Source organism: Colletotrichum gloeosporioides (genome assembly GCF_011800055.1).
Source record: "Colletotrichum gloeosporioides strain Lc1 chromosome Unknown consensus_117, whole genome shotgun sequence".
Classification (NCBI taxonomy): domain Eukaryota; kingdom Fungi; phylum Ascomycota; class Sordariomycetes; order Glomerellales; family Glomerellaceae; genus Colletotrichum; species Colletotrichum gloeosporioides.
In genome coordinates, this window is record NW_025544762.1 from 1,520,826 (window position 1) to 1,540,790 (window position 19,965).

A 19,965-nucleotide genomic window follows, 5' to 3' on the forward strand; every position below is an offset into this window, starting at 1 on the left:
GAGAATTAAATTCAGATGGCAATTGGGGAGGAAGTAAGGTTGGATGGCGAGTTGGCAGGCGCCGTGGTTGATGTGGAAGGACCAGGAACTTGGAAGACACGAAGGTAAGGCGGGCGCCCCAAGGTCAAAAGCTTTCGCGTGTGAGAGGCTGAGTTCAGCGACATCATGTGACCAGGACCCGCTTCTGAGTACAGTGCCAATACAGACTCAAGCACAGTAGCGTTAACCTTTGCGCTGGGGTTGGTCCAGCTCGGGACAGCTTGCGCCCTGCAGCCTAGAACCTCTCCATCTGCTGGAGACACTCAAGGCCACCTACACCATCCATGCAACCCCTGCAGTGTTTTTTTCCACTTTCATGGTAAAGGTGACCTGGACAAGACTGACTCTGCTCACAACACTACGCTCAATGCCTTTCACTGTTTGAAACGCTGGACAAGCCGCAGGGAGACGAAAATGGCAAAGGCAAAAAGCGAGAGCTTGTCAAACCGGCCCCAATACACTCGGGTGTCGTACCTGCATCAAGCCGCCTGCTACTTAGCAACGGTGCAGCCAACAACCTCCAACTCAAAGCCAACCGCGGCGAAACCCCACGATGACGCTCAGCCTCCCCAGGACAAACATGCCACCACAAACGAGACGCTTGCTCGCCGCTTCATCTCCGACATTCGAGCCGTCTCTCTGAAGGCCCAAATTCGGCCCAGCTCAGCACTGAAGCAGATGATGTGCAAGTACTGTGACGCCCTCCTAGTGGAAGGACAAACTTGCGTAACGACAGTCCAGAACTCAAGCAAGGGCGGCAAGAAGCCTTGGGCGGATGTCATGGTCACCAGATGCAAGTCCTGCGGCCATGCAAAGCGCTATCCTGTGAACGCTCCACGACAAAAAAGGCGGCCCTTCCGGGGGCCCAAGGAAGTGCCAGTGGAGGAGAGCCACAAGGACGTGGAAATGAATGAACCAGAGGCTGCGGTGTCGGATGAGCAAGCCGCAGCTGATTGAGACGTTCCCCGTTGACAGTCTTCATACCATGGCTCCGTGACGCCGCACGATGGTACAACATGCCATGGGCAGCAAGCAGCCCGTGACGATGGAACCGGCGAGCGAGTCTACGCTTTCGACGGCGCCGTGCTCTTGGACAGTGTCGACATGAATGATGGGGACAACCTCAAGCATGCCCTCGGCTTCCATTATGGAAGAAGTGCGCGAAGAGATCGTGTTCGCGTCCAATCACCCAATGTGTTAGTCACAGACATACTGGTTGCGAAGGAGAATCAGAAATCTACCTTCGCCGTGTACTTACAACGTCAAGATACCCCCGGCAAAGAGCCGAATGATGTTTTCTGATAACGCTTTTGATTTACTGAGTGAAAGTTATGTATTGAATAAGGAAACTTTTTTGGGTTCTCTGCAAGCTGAGGTGGTCTACATAGTGACTGACCAGAGGGTATTAAGCTGTTCGGTGGGCGTTTAGCAAACCGCACGGTGAATGCCATCCTTCATGCTCTTCACTTCCTGCCCGACTCCGTGCTTCTTTTCATGCTCCTCGTCACCCTTGACTCGCACCTTCCTGCGTCCATGGTGCTTCTTCAAGACCTGCAGATCAATCTCGTCATTCTCCATCAATGTCTCCGTGACGGCAGAGATATCCGTCAGCAAACGCTCAAGCAAGTCGAACGTCATGCTCTCTCGCACGACCACTCGCAGAATCTCAATCTTTTCCTCGTTGGGCGGCAGGGGGTAGTTGGGAATAATCCAACCCCTGGCGCGGAGCATGAGCGATATCGTCTCCTGCTTGATACGCGGGTAATCCTTCTTGAACTCGTCTGTCAAGCGGAATGAGACCACGGGCAAACCGGCAACGTAGTCGGCCGACGTCTCTTCGGGTGCAATCTCTCCGCCACCAACGGCAGCAGAAGCCTGGTTGACGGCTGACTTCACGGCGCCCTTGGTAGCCTTCCCTGGCGCTGGGCGGTGGATGTCAGAGACGACGGTGTACCACCCTGTCGCCTCGAGGCTGTCAGCGAGCAGACGCGAGTTGGAGAGGCAGTTCTCCATGATGCAGCGGTAACCCTCGAAGCCGAGATGGATGAGGTTGTAGTACTGCACGATGACCTGCGCACCAGGGCGGGAGAAGTTGAGGGTGAAGGACTTTTCGGTGCCGCCAAGGTAGTGCAGCTCGAAGACGAGGTCTTCCGGGAGATACGACTCGTCGCGCCAAATGATCCAGCCGAGACCGGCGTACACGAGGCCGAACTTATGACCGGAAGTGTTGATCGACTTCACGCGAGGAAGCTCAAAGTTCCACTTGGCGCCTCCGCCAGCCCCGGCGTGGGTGAAGGGGGCGATGAAGCCGCCAGACGCAGCATCAACATGGATGGGGATGTCGATGCCTGTCTCCTCCTGGTACTTGTCAAGAATCTTGGAAATCTCCTCGACGGGCTCGTAGTGGCCGGTGTATGTGCTGCCGAGAATGACGAATACGCCGATGGTGTTCTCGTCAATGTTCTCCCTCACCAGATCCGCGTCAAGACAGTAGTGGCTCTTCTTGCTCACGGGCAGAATGCGGGCCTCGACGTCAAAGTAGCGCGCAAACTTCTCGAGAGCGACCTGAGCGTTGGCGCCCATGAGGATGTTGGGCTTGGATGCGTCTTTCCCTTGTTCCTTCCTGCGTTGCTGCCATCTGCGCTTCATGGCGAGACCGCCGAGGTGGATAGCCTCGGAGGAGCCTGTGGTGGCTGAGCCGAGGGCCTTTTCGCCGGGTTGTACGCCCCAGAGGTGGGAGATGATGGAGATGCAGCGCTGGTGCATGTCCATCATGGCAGGGTACTCGTCGGCGTCGGAGAGGTTCTTGGCGAGGTTCTCTTGCATCAATTGCGTTGCGTTAGGCTCCATGAAGGTGCCCACGAAGCTTGATGATGTTAGTGACGAATGATGATTTGCACCGGGCCATTGACTTACCTGGCCAGGTTGAGGTTCGGCTTGCCATCGAGGTCAAGCTCGTCCCTGATCATCTGGAAGACGGTATCTCCCGGAGCTCCTTCTTCTGGAATCTTGTACTTGGGGATGTTCATCTGGGACGTGTAGCGAGAGTCGAAAGGGTGGATATGGGCCGAGGTGGCATGGCTGCGCATGTTCGTGTGCCCGGGAGGGGTGATGTGAGTTGCTTGGAGTCTTTGGACGATCTCCTCCGGGTTGACCTAGAATTGTCAGTTGGAGGTGCTTGCGATGTCTTCACGCAGGACACTCACATGGCTTGCGAGAGGCATGATGGCGGTCGTATGGTAGAAGCTCCTTAGTGGGTATCACGAGTCGATTTCACGGTAAGATCTCACTTGGAAGTCAAAATGAGATGGATTGATGTCCAGACAAAGTGTGCCAAGAATGGGGGATCACCGTCTCCTGAGGCTTAAATACCAGATCAAAGCTCCATAGCTCACCTCCAAACGGCTGGCTGAGCGTGGAAATACAAGTGCGCGGCTTGCCAGGCCGGATGATGAGGAATGAATGACGACATATCACAGGCCGGGCGGAGCGCGGAGGTCTCCCCTTGGCCCAGAATCGTCGCAAGTTTGGTAATGCATTGAGAAAGACGTCTTTCAGCCCCAAAAGACTAGCTCTAGCTCGTAACGTACCCGCGGGCCGAGCGAGCGGAGAGATCGCGATGAACTCTTAGTCGCAAACTTCCAGGTTCCTGCCAAGGCCAGGGGCAGTTATGATGGAAGCTTGTGCTGCTGCGTGGAGCTTGGGCTGTGCAGGGTGCCGACTTTGCCGGTGGAGCTGTTCGTGCGCCTGCTGACGTTGCGGTGCTCTTGTTACTGGCCGCTGCTGCAGTGCAATTGCGTGTCAAGTTAGAAACGGATGTTGGAGCTTGGTTCTGATGACTGTGGTTTTCATCCGAAGCATTGACTGGACGCAGGCTGGAGGAAACCTCAAAGGAAGAGAGCTACCAGTGCTCAGATGGTTTGGCCAGCCATCCACTGATGATGAGTGACGGCATTTGGAGCTGACAGCTGAAGATACCTGAAGCTACGGCCTGCATTCGGCGCCTGTGAGTGTCGGGTTCCCTGAGGGGGCCTCGCCGATCCGCCCATCCACTGGCAGGTGGGTCCCGTCCCGGCTTGGCGCTGCAGTTGCGCAGTAGCACCGGCAGAAACCAACACATCTCGTCGACGTCGATGCATCATCTGACTATGAGTTGTTCCTGGATACATGAGCTAGAATATCTTGGGAAATTTGGCATAACATCTTCGGACTCTGTCCAAGAGCAGATGCTGGAATATCAAAGCTTCCGACCACACACACAGGATGCTGGCTAGCCATGCCGTTTGGGACTGTCAAAATTGTAGCACAACGACATAGATGATGCTAACGATGGCACCGCACAATAGCGACAGCAGCCTCTGGCAGGGCAGGGTAGAAGAGACTTCCTATTTTTCCTGTGGCTATTCTATAATTACTTTATCGTCGTCGTCATCATCGTCGTCTTCGTCTTCGTCTTCGTTATGTTCGTCGTCATCGTCGTCTTCTATTATTATCGTCACTTCTATTATTACTGTTGCTTTCAATAGGAGTACTTAAGTGCACAGGAAATATAGCCGCGCAGACACAGGAAAATTAGGCGGTCTCGGGTAGAAACCCCTTAATAGGTTCACTCGACTCATTCCCTTGAGTATCCGAATTCCATTCTTTTGATGCTAATAGCAGCCTCCAGCTTCTCCATCGCCCACAGCGGTCGCAAATCTAAAGCACCGTCTTCTTTCTCGCCGTTCTCGTGTAGTGGTTCATTTGCCACTCCACGCCGCCCTCCCGTTCTTCCAACGTACAATTCCTGATGGAGAATGTCCGCATGGTCACTCGGGGGCCAACTTCAGACAACTCCAGCTGGTCGTAACCAGTCCGTACATACAAATGATGGCGCACCTCGATGCTGTCGTCCTCCAGACGCTTAGATGTGACCGTTCGGTTGCCCGCTTTCATGGATGAATCTCTCGGAGGGAACAAGTGCTGAAGGACTCGCTGCACACGCTTGCCGAGTTCCGTGGAGAAACCATCAAAGATGAGATCTGTGAGGTATGTCAGTACATTGACGGAGAGCAGCCTCGAGGTATAACATACGGGGGATAGCTCTTTGAAATATTGCCGCGCAGCGCATTTGGCAAGTCCTGGCGTGTCTTGACGTTGTGAAGGCTGAAGCTGATGGTCGGACCATGAGGAAGATGAGATATCGTCAAAGCCGACGGGGTGCCGCGGTGTTCGTGAACATGGACGATGTCAGTGAGACCAGTGGCGTTGGCAACGCGGACGAGGTCTTGCAAAGTCATAGTGCCGCGGTTGATGACCGTGGCCGTTGGCATCAACAGACGGAGGTCTTTGGAAGAGCCTTGAAGCCTGCTTGAAGGAGAACGGGAGGTAGCGATGAGAACCCGCGGGTCCTGGAGACCGGACAGAGTTTCATACTCGTCGTCGAGGGACTGCAAGGCCTCGGCGGATTCGTCGTATGAGAAGTCCTTGCGAAGCCGGGCATCGTTGGCAGTGTCGACGGGGAGTGACTTGCCGGTTGCCAACGACTCCTTGAGGCGGGCTCGCCTGTCAGCTACTGCACTCTCTTGAAGGGTGAGAGCCCGGCGGTGGAGGTAGACCCTTTAGCGCCTTGAATGTTTTCGTGCCTAACACAAGATCAGTCATGTTGCATGCTTCTAGATAGCCGAACAGAAGCTCACCTGCAACATTGTGATAATTAGAAGAATTCAGTTCCTCTTTACACTCAAACGACCCTTCAAACTTGAATTCTCGATACGAGTTGCTGCATTATGTCAGCAATTCAGTCCAAGGTCTGTGCTTTCACCTCACTGAGGTGAGCATGCTGAATGGAAGAATGGGCTACGGGCCGAGGTATCCCGATGTCTAAGCGTCCAAACGCTAGTCTTGGTTGAGAAGGGACTGGCCGCGGGGGAAAACCGCTTCATCGGAAATAAGATTGTCAGCTTTCACTAGGGTCTCCCATTCGCCATTCGGGTCCTTTCATTCGATTTGGGCGATAAGCCAGGAATACCCAGGTCGCCCAGCTTTCACAAGCTGAATAGAATGGCTGGTGATTCGTTGACGCGGCACAATTCGACAGAAGGTCCATTTCAGTGACTCGCCAAGTCTCGCGCAATGCTTAGAGCCTGGGCCGATGGACGGGTAGCAGTGGCACACTGCGTAATCCCACCAGCCAGAGACCGATGGCAGCCCCCGTCAGAGCATTCAAGCCCGGTTCCCTGAGACTTTTGCTTGGGCAGTGAGAGCTCGTACGCTGTCAGTCGGGCTGGGCCGGCTCGAGGCGATGACAGCCAGAGCTACGGACACTTCAGACGAGACGCTGTTTGCAGTTGATTCGCCAATCTGGCCGTGCTTTTCAACAATCGATACTTCGGATGATCAGTCCCAGCGACTCCCGGATCGGTGACAGGGGCAATGGCGGCGGCTTTGTGATCCGCTGATCCCCATGTTTCTTCGACAAAGAGTGCCAAAAGGACCCCTTCTAGCCCGCCAAAATAAGGAGCGAGCCACCGAGGCGTCAATCGATAGAGACGGCCTTCAGCGCGTTCCGGGGGTCGCACGGCTGCTCGAGGTCGCTAGAGAAGGGAGTGGACCAGCCTGCTGCCTGTCTTGTCAACCAATGTCACCATCGAACCCCCGGCGAACCATTCTTCTTTCCCCTCGCCTCCTCCACAGCCCCTCGGCTGTCGCTACCCCAAAAGAGGAAGGTCAATAAACGGCCGCTGGAGCTGCGGGCTGTCGGGGCTGCTTTTGTGTCGTGATAGCACGCTAGAGCGCCGAATTCTCTCTGGTTCCTTTGGCCGGCCCCCCATCCAACGCGTCGCCCGAAGTACCCAAAGAGGAGCCCGCAGTCACACCCACGCTGATATGGGGAGATAGATAGAGGGTGGCCGGGAGGAAAAAGAATCGCCTCACCCTCTCCCGCTGCTGTTGGTTGTGCCGTGCCATTGTCTCCACGGCTCCTCTATTCAGCCGTGAAGCGCACTCTTCTCCCAGCAGCAGACCCTTCAGGAACCACCAGACCGACACCTCCCCCAGATACCACAAGCCAGAGGATCGCGCTCTCGTGGTGATCTGCGGAAAGTGGGATTTTGACTGGCTTGTTGGCTGGCTCAGTCCTTGTCACATCACGCATCTTAGCCTGCAGACTGCCGACCGGCACCACCGTCGCCGCCATCCTCTCGCTTGATTAATTGAAAAAAGCCCTTGGCGCCCGCAGTCTCCCAGTCCCGTTGTGGCCTTGGGGCCTTCTTTTCGTCCGCTGCTTATCTCGACCATCGTCGCCCTTCAACCCATCCGCAATCGGCGTTGCAATCTCTCATCTTTCATTCTACTCTGTCGAAAGTAGAGCGAAGGAGAGAGGGACACGACGCCCTCGCCCAACGATCACGATGCCGTCCTTTTTTCGCAAGCGCGGCGAGCCCGAGGAGATCACGCCGTACCCCGCCCTGGAAGACGATGCCGAGGCCACCGGTATTGAGCCCTTGAAGGCTCTGGCTCAGTTCGAGAAGGCGCACAAGCTCGACCCGAATATGCCAATCGACGAGCTCAACGATGTCGACACAGCACTCGCCACGGGGAACGCCGAGAAGGGACTCGAGATCGAGCAGGCTCTTATGGAGGACAACTCGCCCTATCCCGAGGTACGTGAGAAGGAGGTCTCTGCGCGCAGAACATGGGACGAAAAAGCGCAGAAGGAGGCCAGGGCGAGTAAGGAAACCGTTCAAATCGCTGACTTGGTGCTGCACAGGTCCGCGCAGTGGTAAGAAATTATGATGTCGATTTGCCTGCCAACACGATCCGCGCCTGGGTCATTGGCTTGTTGCTCTGCACTGTCGGCTCCGGTGTCAACATGCTGTTTTCGCTTCGAAACCCCAGCGTCACAATCACGACATACGTCGTCCAGCTTATTGCGTACCCCATCGGCAAGGGCTGGGATTTGGTTATGCCTGATAAGGAACAAAATGTCTTCGGTATCAAGTTCAACCTCAGGCCCGGAAAATTCAACTACAAGGAGCACGTTATCATTGTTGCTATGTCTAATGTAAGTGCGAATCACCAAACATGACAGGACTTCTTGGGAAATCCCCTATGTGGCGATAGCCAAGCTCTGAGATCTCAGGCGCCAAGGAGATGCAACGGCTGTACACATTTCATGACAGTGCTAATACGATCGCACAGGCTGCGTATGGAGGCGGTGTCTTGTACGCGACCGATGTCCTGCTTGCCCAGCAACTCTTCTACAAGCAGCACTTCGGTTGGGCATTCCAGCTGCTTTTCGGCGTCACCACACTCTGCACTGGTTATGGCCTCGCTGGCTTGGCCCGACGTTTCCTTGTTTGGCCTGCGGCCATGATTTGGCCCTCAAACTTGGTCAATTGCGCGCTGTTCTACACGCTTCACGATCACTCTGGATCCGACCCCTCTAAGACAAACGGTTGGAAGATCGGCCGCTACCGCTGGTTCCTTATCGTCGGTAGCGGTGCTTTCATCTGGTACTGGTTCCCCGGTTGGATCTTCCAGGGTCTCTCGTATTTTACGTGGATTTGCTGGATTGCGCCCGAGAATGTGATCGTCAACAAGGTCTTTGGTGGTTTGTCGGGCTATGGTCTGATGCCCATCTCCTTCGATTGGACGGTCATCTCAGGCTACTTGACCTCGCCTCTGATTCCGCCATTCCACGCCATTGCCAACGTCATTGCCGGTATCATCATCTTTTTCGTCATCATCTCCTCCGGCATCCACTTCTCCGGCACATGGTACGCCGACTACTTCCCGGTCCAGAGCTCCGAGTCGTTCGATAACACGGGCGCCGTCTACAATGTGTCTCGCATTCTCGACGCCAACTTCCAGTTCAATGAGACTGCATACAACGCTTACTCGCCGCTCTACCTGCCTACCCAATTCGCTCTCGCGTACGCCTTGTCCTTCGCTGCCGTAGCTGCAGTCGTCGTTCACGTTGTGCTTTACCACGGCACAGAGATCTGGAGTCAGTTCAAGTTGGCCCGTCACCAGGAGGATGATGTACACATGCGCTTGATGAAGAAGTACCGCGATGCTGAAGACTGGTGGTACCTTGGTAAGCAACGCCTCTATATAAACTATCTGGATTTAAGCTGACACACATAGCTCTCTTCGTTGTCATGGTCGCCATGTCGTTCGGCGTCGTTGCGGGCTGGCCCACAGGCTTCCCTGCTTGGGCATACGTCGTCTGCATTCTGATTCCCGTTTTCTGGCTTATCCCCATCGGCATCGTGCAGGCCATCACGAACATCCAGCTAGGTCTCAACGTTCTGACTGAATTCATCATTGGTTACATGGTGCCCGGCCGACCTCTCGCCATGATGATGTTCAAGAACTACGGATACATCTGCATGTCGCAGGCGCTCTACTTTGCGCAGGATCTCAAGCTCGGCCACTACATGAAGGTTCCTCCTCGCACCATGTTTGCATCCCAGCTTATCGCCTCGCTGTGGTCTGCTGTGGTCCAGATTGCTGTGATGAACTGGGCCCTAGGCGCCATTCCCGATGTTTGCCAGCCCGATCAGCCCAGCAACTACACCTGCCCCGGCGGTCGCGTATTCTTCACGGCTTCGATTATCTGGGGTGCAATTGGACCTGCTCGAATCTTCTCCGGCAATGCTCTTTACTCGTCCCTCCAGTGGTTTTGGCTTGTTGGTGCCATCACCCCTGTCATCACCTGGTTCCTTGCCCGCAAGTGGCCCAAGAGCATCTGGCGCTACGTCAACACGCCCCTTCTGTACGGTGGCTCCGGTTGGTTGCCGCCCGCCAGTGTCTACATCTACCTCTGCTGGGCCACCGTCGGCACAATCTTCAACTTCTTCATCAAGCGCAGATACACTGGCTGGTGGCTTCAGTACAACTACATCACTTCGGCAGCCTTGGACTGTGGCCTGATTGTGGCAACGCTGATCATCTTCTTCACGCTGTACCTGACATCTGCCAGGCCGCCTCAATGGTGGGGCAACGTTCAGGTCTTTGAGACGATGGACTGGAGAGGCGATGCCATCAAAACGCACGTCTCAGGCAGTGAGAAGATTGGGTCCAGCACCTGGCCTTGAGGGGACTAAAGATATCAAGAATGGGAACATGCGCCAAAGATGGAGAAAGATGCTAATGATGTTCGATTTGCTCGGATTTTAGGAGTTCGGCGGCCTTTTATATGTACTACGGTCTAATGGCCCATTGGGAGGAAGGAGTCTTTGGATATTTAGCTCGGAAACGAGGGTTGTCTGTGCTGCTGATGATACCTCAGTGCGAATCTGCTTGCATATCTAAATTTTAAGTATGAATCTACGAACTTATCGATGAGTCAGTTTTGAGAGACGGTTGAGCGGGTGGTCTAAGTCGTCAAGTTCGATTCAGCAACGTTGCTTGCGTTTGTTCTTGGCAGAAGAAGTCATACAGATGCTTCATCACCTTCTGTTCCAGTAACAGCTATGGACGACATCAAGACAGACATATCTGCTACCTGCACCCCCTTGGCCCAGAAATTTCCATGTTTACGGACGACCCGGAAGCTGTGCACTGCTCAGCTGTTGTCAGGCACAGCCAGGCTACCTAAACCGACGCCACAAATGGACACTCCCCTCCCTGGCCCAGACTGGGTCACGTCTCCTGAGACACCAAGCATCAAACCTTCCCTGGATCGCGATCGCGATAAGATGCGAAGATCACCAGCGACCAACCCATTATGTCGGGAGGGGCCAGAAAACGAAGAGCCCTCCTTGCCCTCCTCGGCGGCTGATTGCAATCTCGAGGCCAAAGGGAACAGGATTCCGTAAGAGCTCCCTGACATGACGGAACAAGACAACAAATGTCGTGCATCCCTTCTGGCCAGGCACAGCCCAGGAGCCTCGTTCGTTCCATGAAGGGCCGTCGCCCTTTGAGTATATGACCGAGATGACCGGTCATTTCACCGAAATCCTCGGGGACCTCCCTCACCGGCATCGCGGAACGAGGGGGGCGTCTGGAGCGGGAGGCGGTCGTGATCCCCTGCGATTTCCAAGGCATCGACGTAATGCAGCCGCCGAGCCTAGGTCCCAGCCACCTGGCCTGACAGCTGCCTCGGTCTCCGCAATCTCGGGGAGATTTGGATTTCCTGGGTCTCACGTTCAGGAAAAGATGCTATTGTCTGGGAAGGAACGGCAATTCCAAAGGAGACAATGGGCGGAGCCGCAAAACCCAGGCCCTGCGCAGAGACAAGATTGCTTGTGCCCCCTCTCCCTTCGCCCCAACAAAACAAAATATGACCGGCCGGCTCGCTCGCTCGTTAGCCAATGTCTTACCCTGGGGAATGGTCGCACAGAGACATCATATCACCTTTCCCGGGGGAAGGAGATGACTGAGAAAAAGCAAAAGTTTGGCAGCCCAGGATCCAGGAAAACCGAACCCCTCATCCCTTTTGACGAAGCCATGTTTGGGGGAAGGGGTGAACCAGAGGGGTGTCAATTATTCAATGGTAAGGCAAAGGGTACACCAAGATTCCCTCCCTGGAACAAAGGTGAGTCAAAAGAAAAGACAAAAAGACAAACACAAATGCCAGGGAAAGCAAATTTCGCAATCTTAGGCTCTTTCGGGTGAAGAAACGCCAGCGCATACAAAAGAACAACAAGTATGGATGACTCTGGTATAAAGCAAAGACAAACGTCCCATTATTTGCGACGCGAAGAAAAAGAGGGCTCTTCTTCACCCTTTTTTTTTTTTTTTTTTGGCCTTGGAAAGGAAAAAAACCCNTTTTTTTTTTTTTTTTTGGCCTTGGAAAGGAAACATACTCACCACCGCACTTATATCCGCGTCATAAGAGGTAGAAAGGACTCAACAACACTCAGACCCATATCATGTCATTGAGAAGAGAAGCCGGCAAAACCAACAAGATTTATACGCGCAGAAATTCCAGATCGACGGTCCCATCTTTACCACCTCAACGCTGACGACCAACTTCCAAGTTGGCTACGAGTTCATACCGGGAACCTCCATTTCAACGTTCTAGATCTAAGAAAAATTCGCTTTGTCGACGAATAAGACACAGGCCGTCACGCATACGACGTTGCGCGGAGCGGCGCACCTCCTTAAAAATGGGACGAACCGGCTACGACACGACGGGGCTGTACCTCGACCGACTCCAAGCTCCCCGAAATGCCAGCGGCGGCAAGAAGGCCGTGGGTACGAAAGCAGGCTCCGCTTCTGCGATGGAGAAGCCGGCGAATGATCCGAAGGTCGGGAAGAGCGGAGAAAAGACCTCGGGATCGGTCTCGGGACAGAACTGGCAAGGGAGTCCCAAACCGCCGCCCATGAGATGAGGGTGCCAAGCACTGCGGGAAACCCATCAGAAGGATACATCCTGAATAGACGATACCGCGTCGCGCCATGGTAAGTTTCCTGGCTACTGCTACCAACGCTTGCGTTCAGGGGATTCTAACATGAGGTGGTAGAGATCGAGAGCTTCGGATTGGATTGCATCAAGACTCGAGGAATGGTAAAGACGGAAAGTCGGGTAAGTTGCGTCTCTTTGTTTCAAGTCTATGTTCATACTGACTCTTTTGACAGTTGCTTGGCAAAGCTTGGAAATCCATAGCACCAGCTCAAGACAACTCCTGATAACCGCTACCCGCGAACAAATGCCCCATCAGGGACGCATCGAGCATCAAGTTCGACTGCAGAAACCATCAGAGGGTTGCGGGAGAACAATATTTCCACGAATATGGTGCGAACCAGCCCTGGAGGCAAGCAATTTCTTAAAATCGGGTGGGGATAGACTGGACCAAAAGCAGTAGACAATGTTCGCAAGAACAAAAGTGATCGTTAGATTCCAGCCTCCGCAAGGAACGGCGTTATGAGATTCAATGAGTATGATACAAAACTTCAATTTCCGTCTATGCACAATACTCTCATACGTGACATAACAACCTTAAAAATACACAAGAACGCTTTTCTAGACAAATGGGGGTATCGCACTGGTGAAGGCAAGTAAAGCAAAACATTAATCGTTCATCGGGATGAATGGCCGCGCCACATTACCTCGTCAGGGCCTGGGCTTAGCCATACTGAGGGGGATGCTGCGTGGGAGCGGTATGCGAAGGCGGCTGCGGCATGTAGTAATCCGCAGCGGCCCCGGTCTGCGCCGGCCCCGGTGCCGGTGCCGGAGCTGGGTTCGGGCTCTGTGGGCGGTAAGGAGGCGGGCCGCTCACGGGGTCGTATTTGTTCTCAACCCCCGCGGCGCCGCCGTACCAGGAATCGTGATTATTGCCTTCCTTGCCGTGGCCGTCTTCAATCTTGGCGTAGGTGCCGCTCTTGTTCTTCTTGTTGCCGATGAACTTCTTGTAGAGGAAGACGGGGATCCAGAGGCCGGTGGAAACGAGGAGGGCGTGGCCGAAGACGTGGCCCAGGCGGAATGTTTTGCCTTCCTTTTTGCGTTTGAGTTCTGCTTTGTGTTAGTCGGGATGTCTGTGAGAAACCTCAGATGATGTTGGGCAAATAGACACACCTTTCATCAAGTAGTAGGTGAATGCAATCAGGAAGAGGATGAACCAGATGATGGCGAGGATGATGAGCACGCGCGCCCAGACGGGGAGCTGCGCGAAGCCATTGTTGCCGCCGCTCCCACCGCCTGCGCCGCCGCCGGCTGCGTAGCCGCCTTTGCTCTTGTATTTGCTCTTTGAGGATTTTGATTTTGACTTGCTGGAGGACGATTTGCCGGAGCTGCCTCTTCCTCCACTGCTACCACCACCTTTTGGTATGCGAGTATCGAGTATGAATGTCATTGCTCTTGTTGTTATCGTACGCAGTCTCACTCGGGAGAATGTGGTGTGTTGAGGGGAATTGGGTCGTGATAAATCAGGCTGATGGTTACACAGAGCCTGCACAAGATGACGGGAGTGAGGGGACGGTAGATAGCCTGCTTGCTTGCTGACCCGGGGCGGAGGGTGCCAAGGTCTTTAATAGGCTCTCAAGCACACTAGCTTGGAACAACACGCAAACGACGACATCTTACCATACATCCCAAGGAGGATTGGCAAATGGTAGTCTGACAGGCGATTGATCAGCCCTGTACCTTACTCTTGGCGGAGCTCCGGTCCAGGGTCCTTCTCACGATCCAATGCATCCACCTTGACCGCAGTGTTTCCCCTTCGTCGACTTCAGAAAAAGGTCCATCGCACCAGTTGAGGCCTGGCACGAGAGGCGCTAGACTGACAAGCTTCATCAGGTTGGTTGAGAAATTGGAGCTTCCTGGTGGATGTGAGTGGGTTGGTTTGGCTCGTGGGCTGAGCTGGAGGGATTTGGTGTAGTCTTGGCAAGCCACCTCATTCGCCCGTTTCCGTGATAATGCAGCGGACGGGGGTAGTTGGTGGTGCCAAGACATGCGGTTCTGGGAAAGTCGAAGAACCAGACCAAAGTACCTCGCTGCCTGTCGGGGGTTTTGAGGGCGGTGTTTTCTCTTCGGCACTCCAGCGGCCAGGGTGGCCAACAGTCAGGCCAATTGGTCAATCAGCCTTACCAGAGGGAGCCAGAGGGATCCAGGGGGCTGTAAACACGTTGGAAAACCCACCTCGATCTTATCTCCAAGGGGACATTTAGTCTGCCTCGAAGCTTGATTCCTCAAACGGTTCATGAACCACATCTTCGGCCCCGCTGTGAGTGCTGCGCTCCGGGACGGGGGCCCATGAACGACCAGGACTAATTCCACTTCCAGGCAGCGACATTCTGACATTTTTCCTTTCAAATGTCAAGATGAATTGCTTCTTGGAAAAGGGACCTTGCTTCAACCCGCCGATCTCTGTCCAGAAGGAGGGCTTTCGGGACTGGCGATCCAGTTGTCCTGATTCGAGGTCAAGCCCGCCTCCAGGGCGCACAAGGAGGGGATGATCGCGATCATCTCTGCGGCACAGCTGCTCAATGCCGTCATATATGTATTTCTGCAAGAAACTTCCGCAGTGTTCCTTCCATGCATTTTGTCCTTTCTTCTTTTACTCACTTGTCCATCTTGGCCGCCCAGGTTGGGTTGAGACACATCAACGGCTGCACGATGAGGCAGCCGGTACCCCTGCATTACGTCGGTGTCGTCCGTTGGGAGGTGAGTGTTCGTCGCCACGCCCGTCATCTCATGCGCTCAGGGTCCAATCCCCACATCGAGACGGCAAAACTTGGAATTGGGTTTTGGGGATGTGAGTTAATTTTGACTTCACCGAGAACGACGTACTGACGCCGGGCGTGCCTTGAGAGGGCAGATGTGGTATTTTGTTGGTACGCGCGCCGTTGAGCCTCACTCTTCTACTGCTTGTGGGCTGGGCTGACGTTGGCGTGCAGACTGGAGATGTCCCTTTCGCAGGCAGTTAGTAACCATGAGCTTCACTACAAGGCTGATTTCCCAAGACTTGGGACCATCACTGGATCAATTACGGCTGTTCCAGTCCAAATCAGTCATCGAATTGGACGTTGGATACAGACCTCTTATCGATTCAAGATTGACAAAATCTGCAGCCATCATGCCCATACTGATATCACGGCCCATGTATCGGTAATGATTTTGGCGCTTCGTTGTCCTTTGATGAGCGAGAAACGCGGCTTCGCTTCGGATTTCATTCTGCCCGTCATCACTAATCAGATCGTACACTTGTTCCTTTGGTCCCAATTGTCGAACAATTTGCGGACCTCTTTCTGCACTCGGTAAGTAATGCCATTGTCCTCGCTGTGTTGTTCGAATACCGGATTGTTGGATCAAGGAGCACTTCGAACCTTCACGCCAACCTGCCACGCCTTTCTAGGACTGCCCTTATTTGTTCCATTCCGAGCCTATGAGCTCCCTGACCGAGTAATCGACTTAAGGACTCTGTTGGAACCCCTCTATCGTCGTCCAGCGTCCGTAATCGTCAACTGGTCGACGTACCAAAGCTATCATATTGCATGCGGGTGCCTCCTCATTCAGCACCCTCCACAAGCATTTCTGATTATCGGAATTGCTCATGCCGAACCGGAAACTTGCTCATTAAATCCTGAGAATGGCAGAGGTTGCAGGTCAGCGCGCGTCCGAGCAATGACGGTCAAACCAGTGACACGCGGCACCCATACCCGGAGAGTCACTAGTCTCGGTGCACACGATATGTAGGTGGATTCTAGCATTCGTCGGCGCGAATTCCGCGCACCAGCCGTCAAGTCGAAGAGGTCGAAGCTTCTGAGATCCCCGAACATCTGCTTCGATTGAATGTGCTCGCGCACTGGCACGCGCTGGACATGAGCCACATGAAGCTTGCAAAGCCTCTGGACAAGGGCGCAAAGTGATGGACGGCAGCTAGAACAGCTATCCATGGCGTGGCGACGTTGCGTCAAGGATTGAACAAGGCAGTCAGATATTAGAAACAGCCGTCCATCGTTTCGTTGTTCTTGACATGGCGCCTTGTTCGTCGTTTGGCAGGCAACCCGCGTGGCTCGACTGGCATGCCCCGCCTCTTAGAAGACTCGCAATTGCCGCTGGAAGGGAGATTTGCATGAAATAGGTTGCTTCTCATTCGTGGCGGAGCACAACGACCCGGGCGGTCTTTATTAAAAAAGGGCTTTAGAGTTGCGATAGTCTGGGGTTGGCGCCGGTCGGGGTCATGGGGGACAAAGGCGTGTCTTGGCCGGATACGGACATTCTGTCGCCAGCTCCGGGCCGGGGTGATGACAGAATGGACCTGAGAGCACGACCTGACCTTTTCTCTGCTTATGGGCGTCTGATGTGGTGAGGTGAGACGACAGAGACGACAGAGACGACACGAGGAACGCGGCGCAGGTTAGATGATGATGCATGGTGGGATATCGTATTACTGCATCAGACAGACAAACTATAAACAGAATCACTCCTTTCTTGCTGCATTTTGCATCCGAAGAAGCAAGCAAGACACGGGATGGAAGCACCCAATGGAAAATCGCCGAAAAAGCTGACGCTACAGTGGGGTGTCACTGGAGGTCCAGTAGCAAGGTCTCCGCCCGGCCTCGGCGCAGCGCCCGAAAGCCCGGTCCCGCGTCTTTGGGCGTCTTACGCAGTAAGGTAGGCTGCGACAGGCGACCTCACTGGCGAATGATGCCGCGCTGGGATTCGGTCTGGGGCCCGTCCGATGTTAGCGTCACTTTGCGAGCCTTCAGTGGCTTCACTGTGGATCCCCAAGTGCCCCTGACCCTGAAACATCGGACTGGGCCGACCACTGCCAGAGGCTCCAATGGGCTCCAATGGAGGGGCGTGGACAAGGGGACTGCAGCGGCCCTGAGAGCATGTTTCTGCAGTTCGACGCCCAAGCTCCGACCTCAGTGTTCCACGTTCACCCCCCCAATTCCCAGCTTGCAGGTGTCACCTGTCACACAACTGATGAAAGGCTGTTGTCCTCTTCTTTTTTTTTTATTCTTCAACTTTTCCATGTCTTTTCCTCGTTTTCGGTTTTCCTCATCCCAAGCTCCCTCTCCCTCTCTTCTTGATGTTACAATAGCCCTTCTCTTTGTGTGTTAATTCAACCTCCATTGCTCTCCTTTCTTCCCCTCGTTTCTTACACGTGTTTCCAGCTGCCTTCCTCCCAAACCGACACAGAGTTCTCCTTTTCACGATCCACCATACCTTACGTCACACGAAATTCGACAGCCAGGGCAGGCCCGCAACAATGGCAGCAGCAGTAGCAGCAGCTACCTCCTCCGGGGCATTCGAACCCAAGACGCGCAAACGCGTTCTGAGAGTCATTGCCGTCTCTCTGCTGCTCGATCTTGTAAGCGAAGCCTCCTGCCCTCTTTGTCGTTGCTGAAAACTGACCACGACCCCGCGCCAGATCTCCTTCACCTTCATCCTCCCGCTCTTCCCCAAGCTCCTCGAGTTCTACCGTGACCGCGAAGCCGGCCCCGCGACCGCAAACGCCACCGAGCCCGCGACCCTTCTCCAGAGCGTCCTTTCCGGCCTCAACCGCTACAAGGCCGCCTTCGCCCGCCCCATCGACTCGCGCTACGATATCGTCCTCCTCGGCGGTGCCCTCGGCTCCCTCTTCAGTCTCCTGCAGGCCATTGCCTCCCCGCTCATTGGCCACCTCTCCGATCGCCATGGCCGCCGTACCGCTCTGCTGGCCTCCATGTGCGGCAACATCCTCTCCGTCCTCCTCTGGGTCGTCGCCGTCGATTTCCGCACCTTTGTCGCGTCGCGCGTTGTTGGCGGACTGTCTGAGGGTAACGTCCAGCTTGCGACTGCCATGGCTACGGACATCTCCGACGAGCAGAGCCGCGGATCGACCATGGCGCTCATCGGCGCATGCTTCTCCATCGCCTTCACCTTCGGACCGGGTCTGGGCGCATGGCTGAGCAGCATCAGCACCGTCAAGGAGAACCCCTTTGCGACCGCCGCAGGATTCAGCTTGTTCCTCATCCTCACCGAGACGCTGTACCTCTACTTTTGCCTGCCCGAGACCCTGCCATCGTTGACCGGCAAGGGCGCCAAGAAGGACGAGAAGACCAAGACCCCTGCCACGCCCATCCAGCGAACCAACTCCCACTTCCTCCTCAACGCCGTCCACTTCGTCTTCCTGCTCTTCTTCTCCGGCATGGAGTCCTCGCTCTCCTTCATGACTTACGAGCTCTTCGCATTCGGATCCTCCAAGAACGGCCGCCTCCTCGGCTACGTCGGCCTCGTCGCCTCGATCCTTCAGGGTGGTGTCACCCGCCGCCTGCCGCCCCTGCTCTCCGTTCGTATGGGCACCGTCGCTTGCCTCGTCTCCTTCATCCTCCTCGGCCGCATTTCGACAACGGGCGGTCTTTACGCGGCGGCCACTTGTCTGGCGGTGACGTCATCGACGGTCGTCACTGGTCTCAATACCCTGAGCAGTTTCGAGGCTGCCGAGGGCGAGCGCGGAGGCAAGCTGGGTATTCTTCGCAGCTGGGGCCAGCTCGGCCGTGGTCTTGGACCGATTCTGTTCACCAGTGTGTACTGGTGGGCTGGCCGTGAGGTCGCCTACAGCATGGGCGCCGTGGGTATGGCTGTCGTGACAGCGGTGGTGTTTGCCGGGCTCAAGACGCCGCCTGGCTCAGTGAAGAAGAAGGTTGCCGCCGAAAAGAAGACGGCGTAAGGAAGGAAGGAATGGAAAAGAAAGAAAGAGGATTGATTACTATGAGGGGTCTATTGGGTTGACACTTTCTACACACTGTACATGTATTTTGGGACGCATTGCTTAGGCGTCGGTGGTCTAGGTGGCATGTATGATACACAATCGAAGGAACTGTACATGAGGCCTCTGTTGTTCTTGGACTAGTGATATTGTCCCGTCGATTGGAGCTATACGTTGCGTGTTGACTTCGGCATGATTTATCGATACTCATGCACTTACTGCGGGTGCTCGCCACCTGCGGCGGGCATATTTAACAAACAAATCAGGAATAGATGTGAAATTACAATTGTGGCTTCCGTTGACGAACCTGGAAGGATTTGAGCATGCGAGCAGGAGGCCACAACAAATATCATGTTCTGTGAGTCCAGATCTCACGAAGCCCAACCTGTACCATCTTTACTCGACCACTAGGGGTGTATTCTTCATGTATGAGTGACGGCTGATGAATAGCGACGGAGATGGCAAGGCCAATCTAAACTTTCTATGCAGCCATTTTGGATTTGATTGAAGCTCTCCATAGCTCAAGGAGACGTTCTCTAAACGTGGGGATCTTGGCATGGGACAGAATTCATCTCCGTCGTCCTTCGACATTGAACAGACACATGAGGCTAAATGTAGCTGGCCACTTAAAAGGTCTTCCAAGGAACTACCAGCAAGGATAGAAGATAAAAAGACGGCTTTCAACGCTCAATTTGAACCTTCACAGCCAAATGTTGAACCATGATCATGGTGTTAACGTGGACAGGCTGAATCGATGGGCTGGTCTAGTGTCTGCGACCCCGTGTCGTCGTTCTCG

At 54.5% G+C, this 19,965-nt stretch overlaps 6 protein-coding genes across 6 annotated transcripts; 3 read left to right on the forward strand and 3 right to left on the reverse strand.

The window, feature by feature from the left end:
• Nucleotides 1–453: 453 nt before the first annotated feature.
• Nucleotides 454–996, forward strand: GCG54_00009353 (uncharacterized protein; the record flags this gene model as incomplete). The annotated part of the gene is made up of 1 exon (XM_045409301.1): nucleotides 454–996. The coding sequence occupies one exon, from the start codon at nucleotides 454–456 to the stop codon at nucleotides 994–996; it is 543 nt and encodes a 180-aa protein (XP_045256546.1).
• Nucleotides 997–1,464: 468 nt separating this feature from the next.
• On the reverse strand, nucleotides 1,465–3,263 carry GCG54_00009354 (Glutamate decarboxylase; the record flags this gene model as incomplete). The annotated part of the gene is made up of 3 exons (XM_045409302.1): nucleotides 1,465–2,905; nucleotides 2,956–3,194; nucleotides 3,246–3,263. 3 exons carry the CDS (start codon nucleotides 3,261–3,263, stop codon nucleotides 1,465–1,467), a joined length of 1,698 nt encoding a protein of 565 aa, XP_045256547.1.
• A 1,474-nt stretch (nucleotides 3,264–4,737) lies between these two features.
• GCG54_00009355 (U3 small nucleolar ribonucleoprotein IMP4) lies at nucleotides 4,738–5,859 on the reverse strand (the record flags this gene model as incomplete). The annotated part of the gene is given in 3 exon segments (XM_045409303.1): nucleotides 4,738–5,095; nucleotides 5,113–5,583; nucleotides 5,843–5,859. The coding sequence occupies 3 exon segments, from the start codon at nucleotides 5,857–5,859 to the stop codon at nucleotides 4,738–4,740; spliced, it is 846 nt and encodes a 281-aa protein (XP_045256548.1).
• Nucleotides 5,860–7,430: 1,571 nt separating this feature from the next.
• On the forward strand, nucleotides 7,431–10,121 carry GCG54_00009356 (Sexual differentiation process protein isp4; the record flags this gene model as incomplete). The annotated part of the gene is made up of 4 exons (XM_045409304.1): nucleotides 7,431–7,749; nucleotides 7,800–8,083; nucleotides 8,143–9,118; nucleotides 9,169–10,121. The coding sequence occupies 4 exons, from the start codon at nucleotides 7,431–7,433 to the stop codon at nucleotides 10,119–10,121; spliced, it is 2,532 nt and encodes an 843-aa protein (XP_045256549.1).
• A 2,976-nt stretch (nucleotides 10,122–13,097) lies between these two features.
• GCG54_00009357 (uncharacterized protein) lies at nucleotides 13,098–13,823 on the reverse strand (the record flags this gene model as incomplete). Its single annotated transcript, XM_045409305.1, has 2 exons — nucleotides 13,098–13,483; nucleotides 13,547–13,823. 2 exons carry the CDS (start codon nucleotides 13,821–13,823, stop codon nucleotides 13,098–13,100), a joined length of 663 nt encoding a protein of 220 aa, XP_045256550.1.
• A 3,864-nt stretch (nucleotides 13,824–17,687) lies between these two features.
• Nucleotides 17,688–19,130, forward strand: GCG54_00009358 (Major facilitator superfamily domain-containing protein 10; the record flags this gene model as incomplete). Its single annotated transcript, XM_045409306.1, has 2 exons — nucleotides 17,688–17,789; nucleotides 17,850–19,130. The coding sequence occupies 2 exons, from the start codon at nucleotides 17,688–17,690 to the stop codon at nucleotides 19,128–19,130; spliced, it is 1,383 nt and encodes a 460-aa protein (XP_045256551.1).
• Nucleotides 19,131–19,965: the final 835 nt, after the last annotated feature.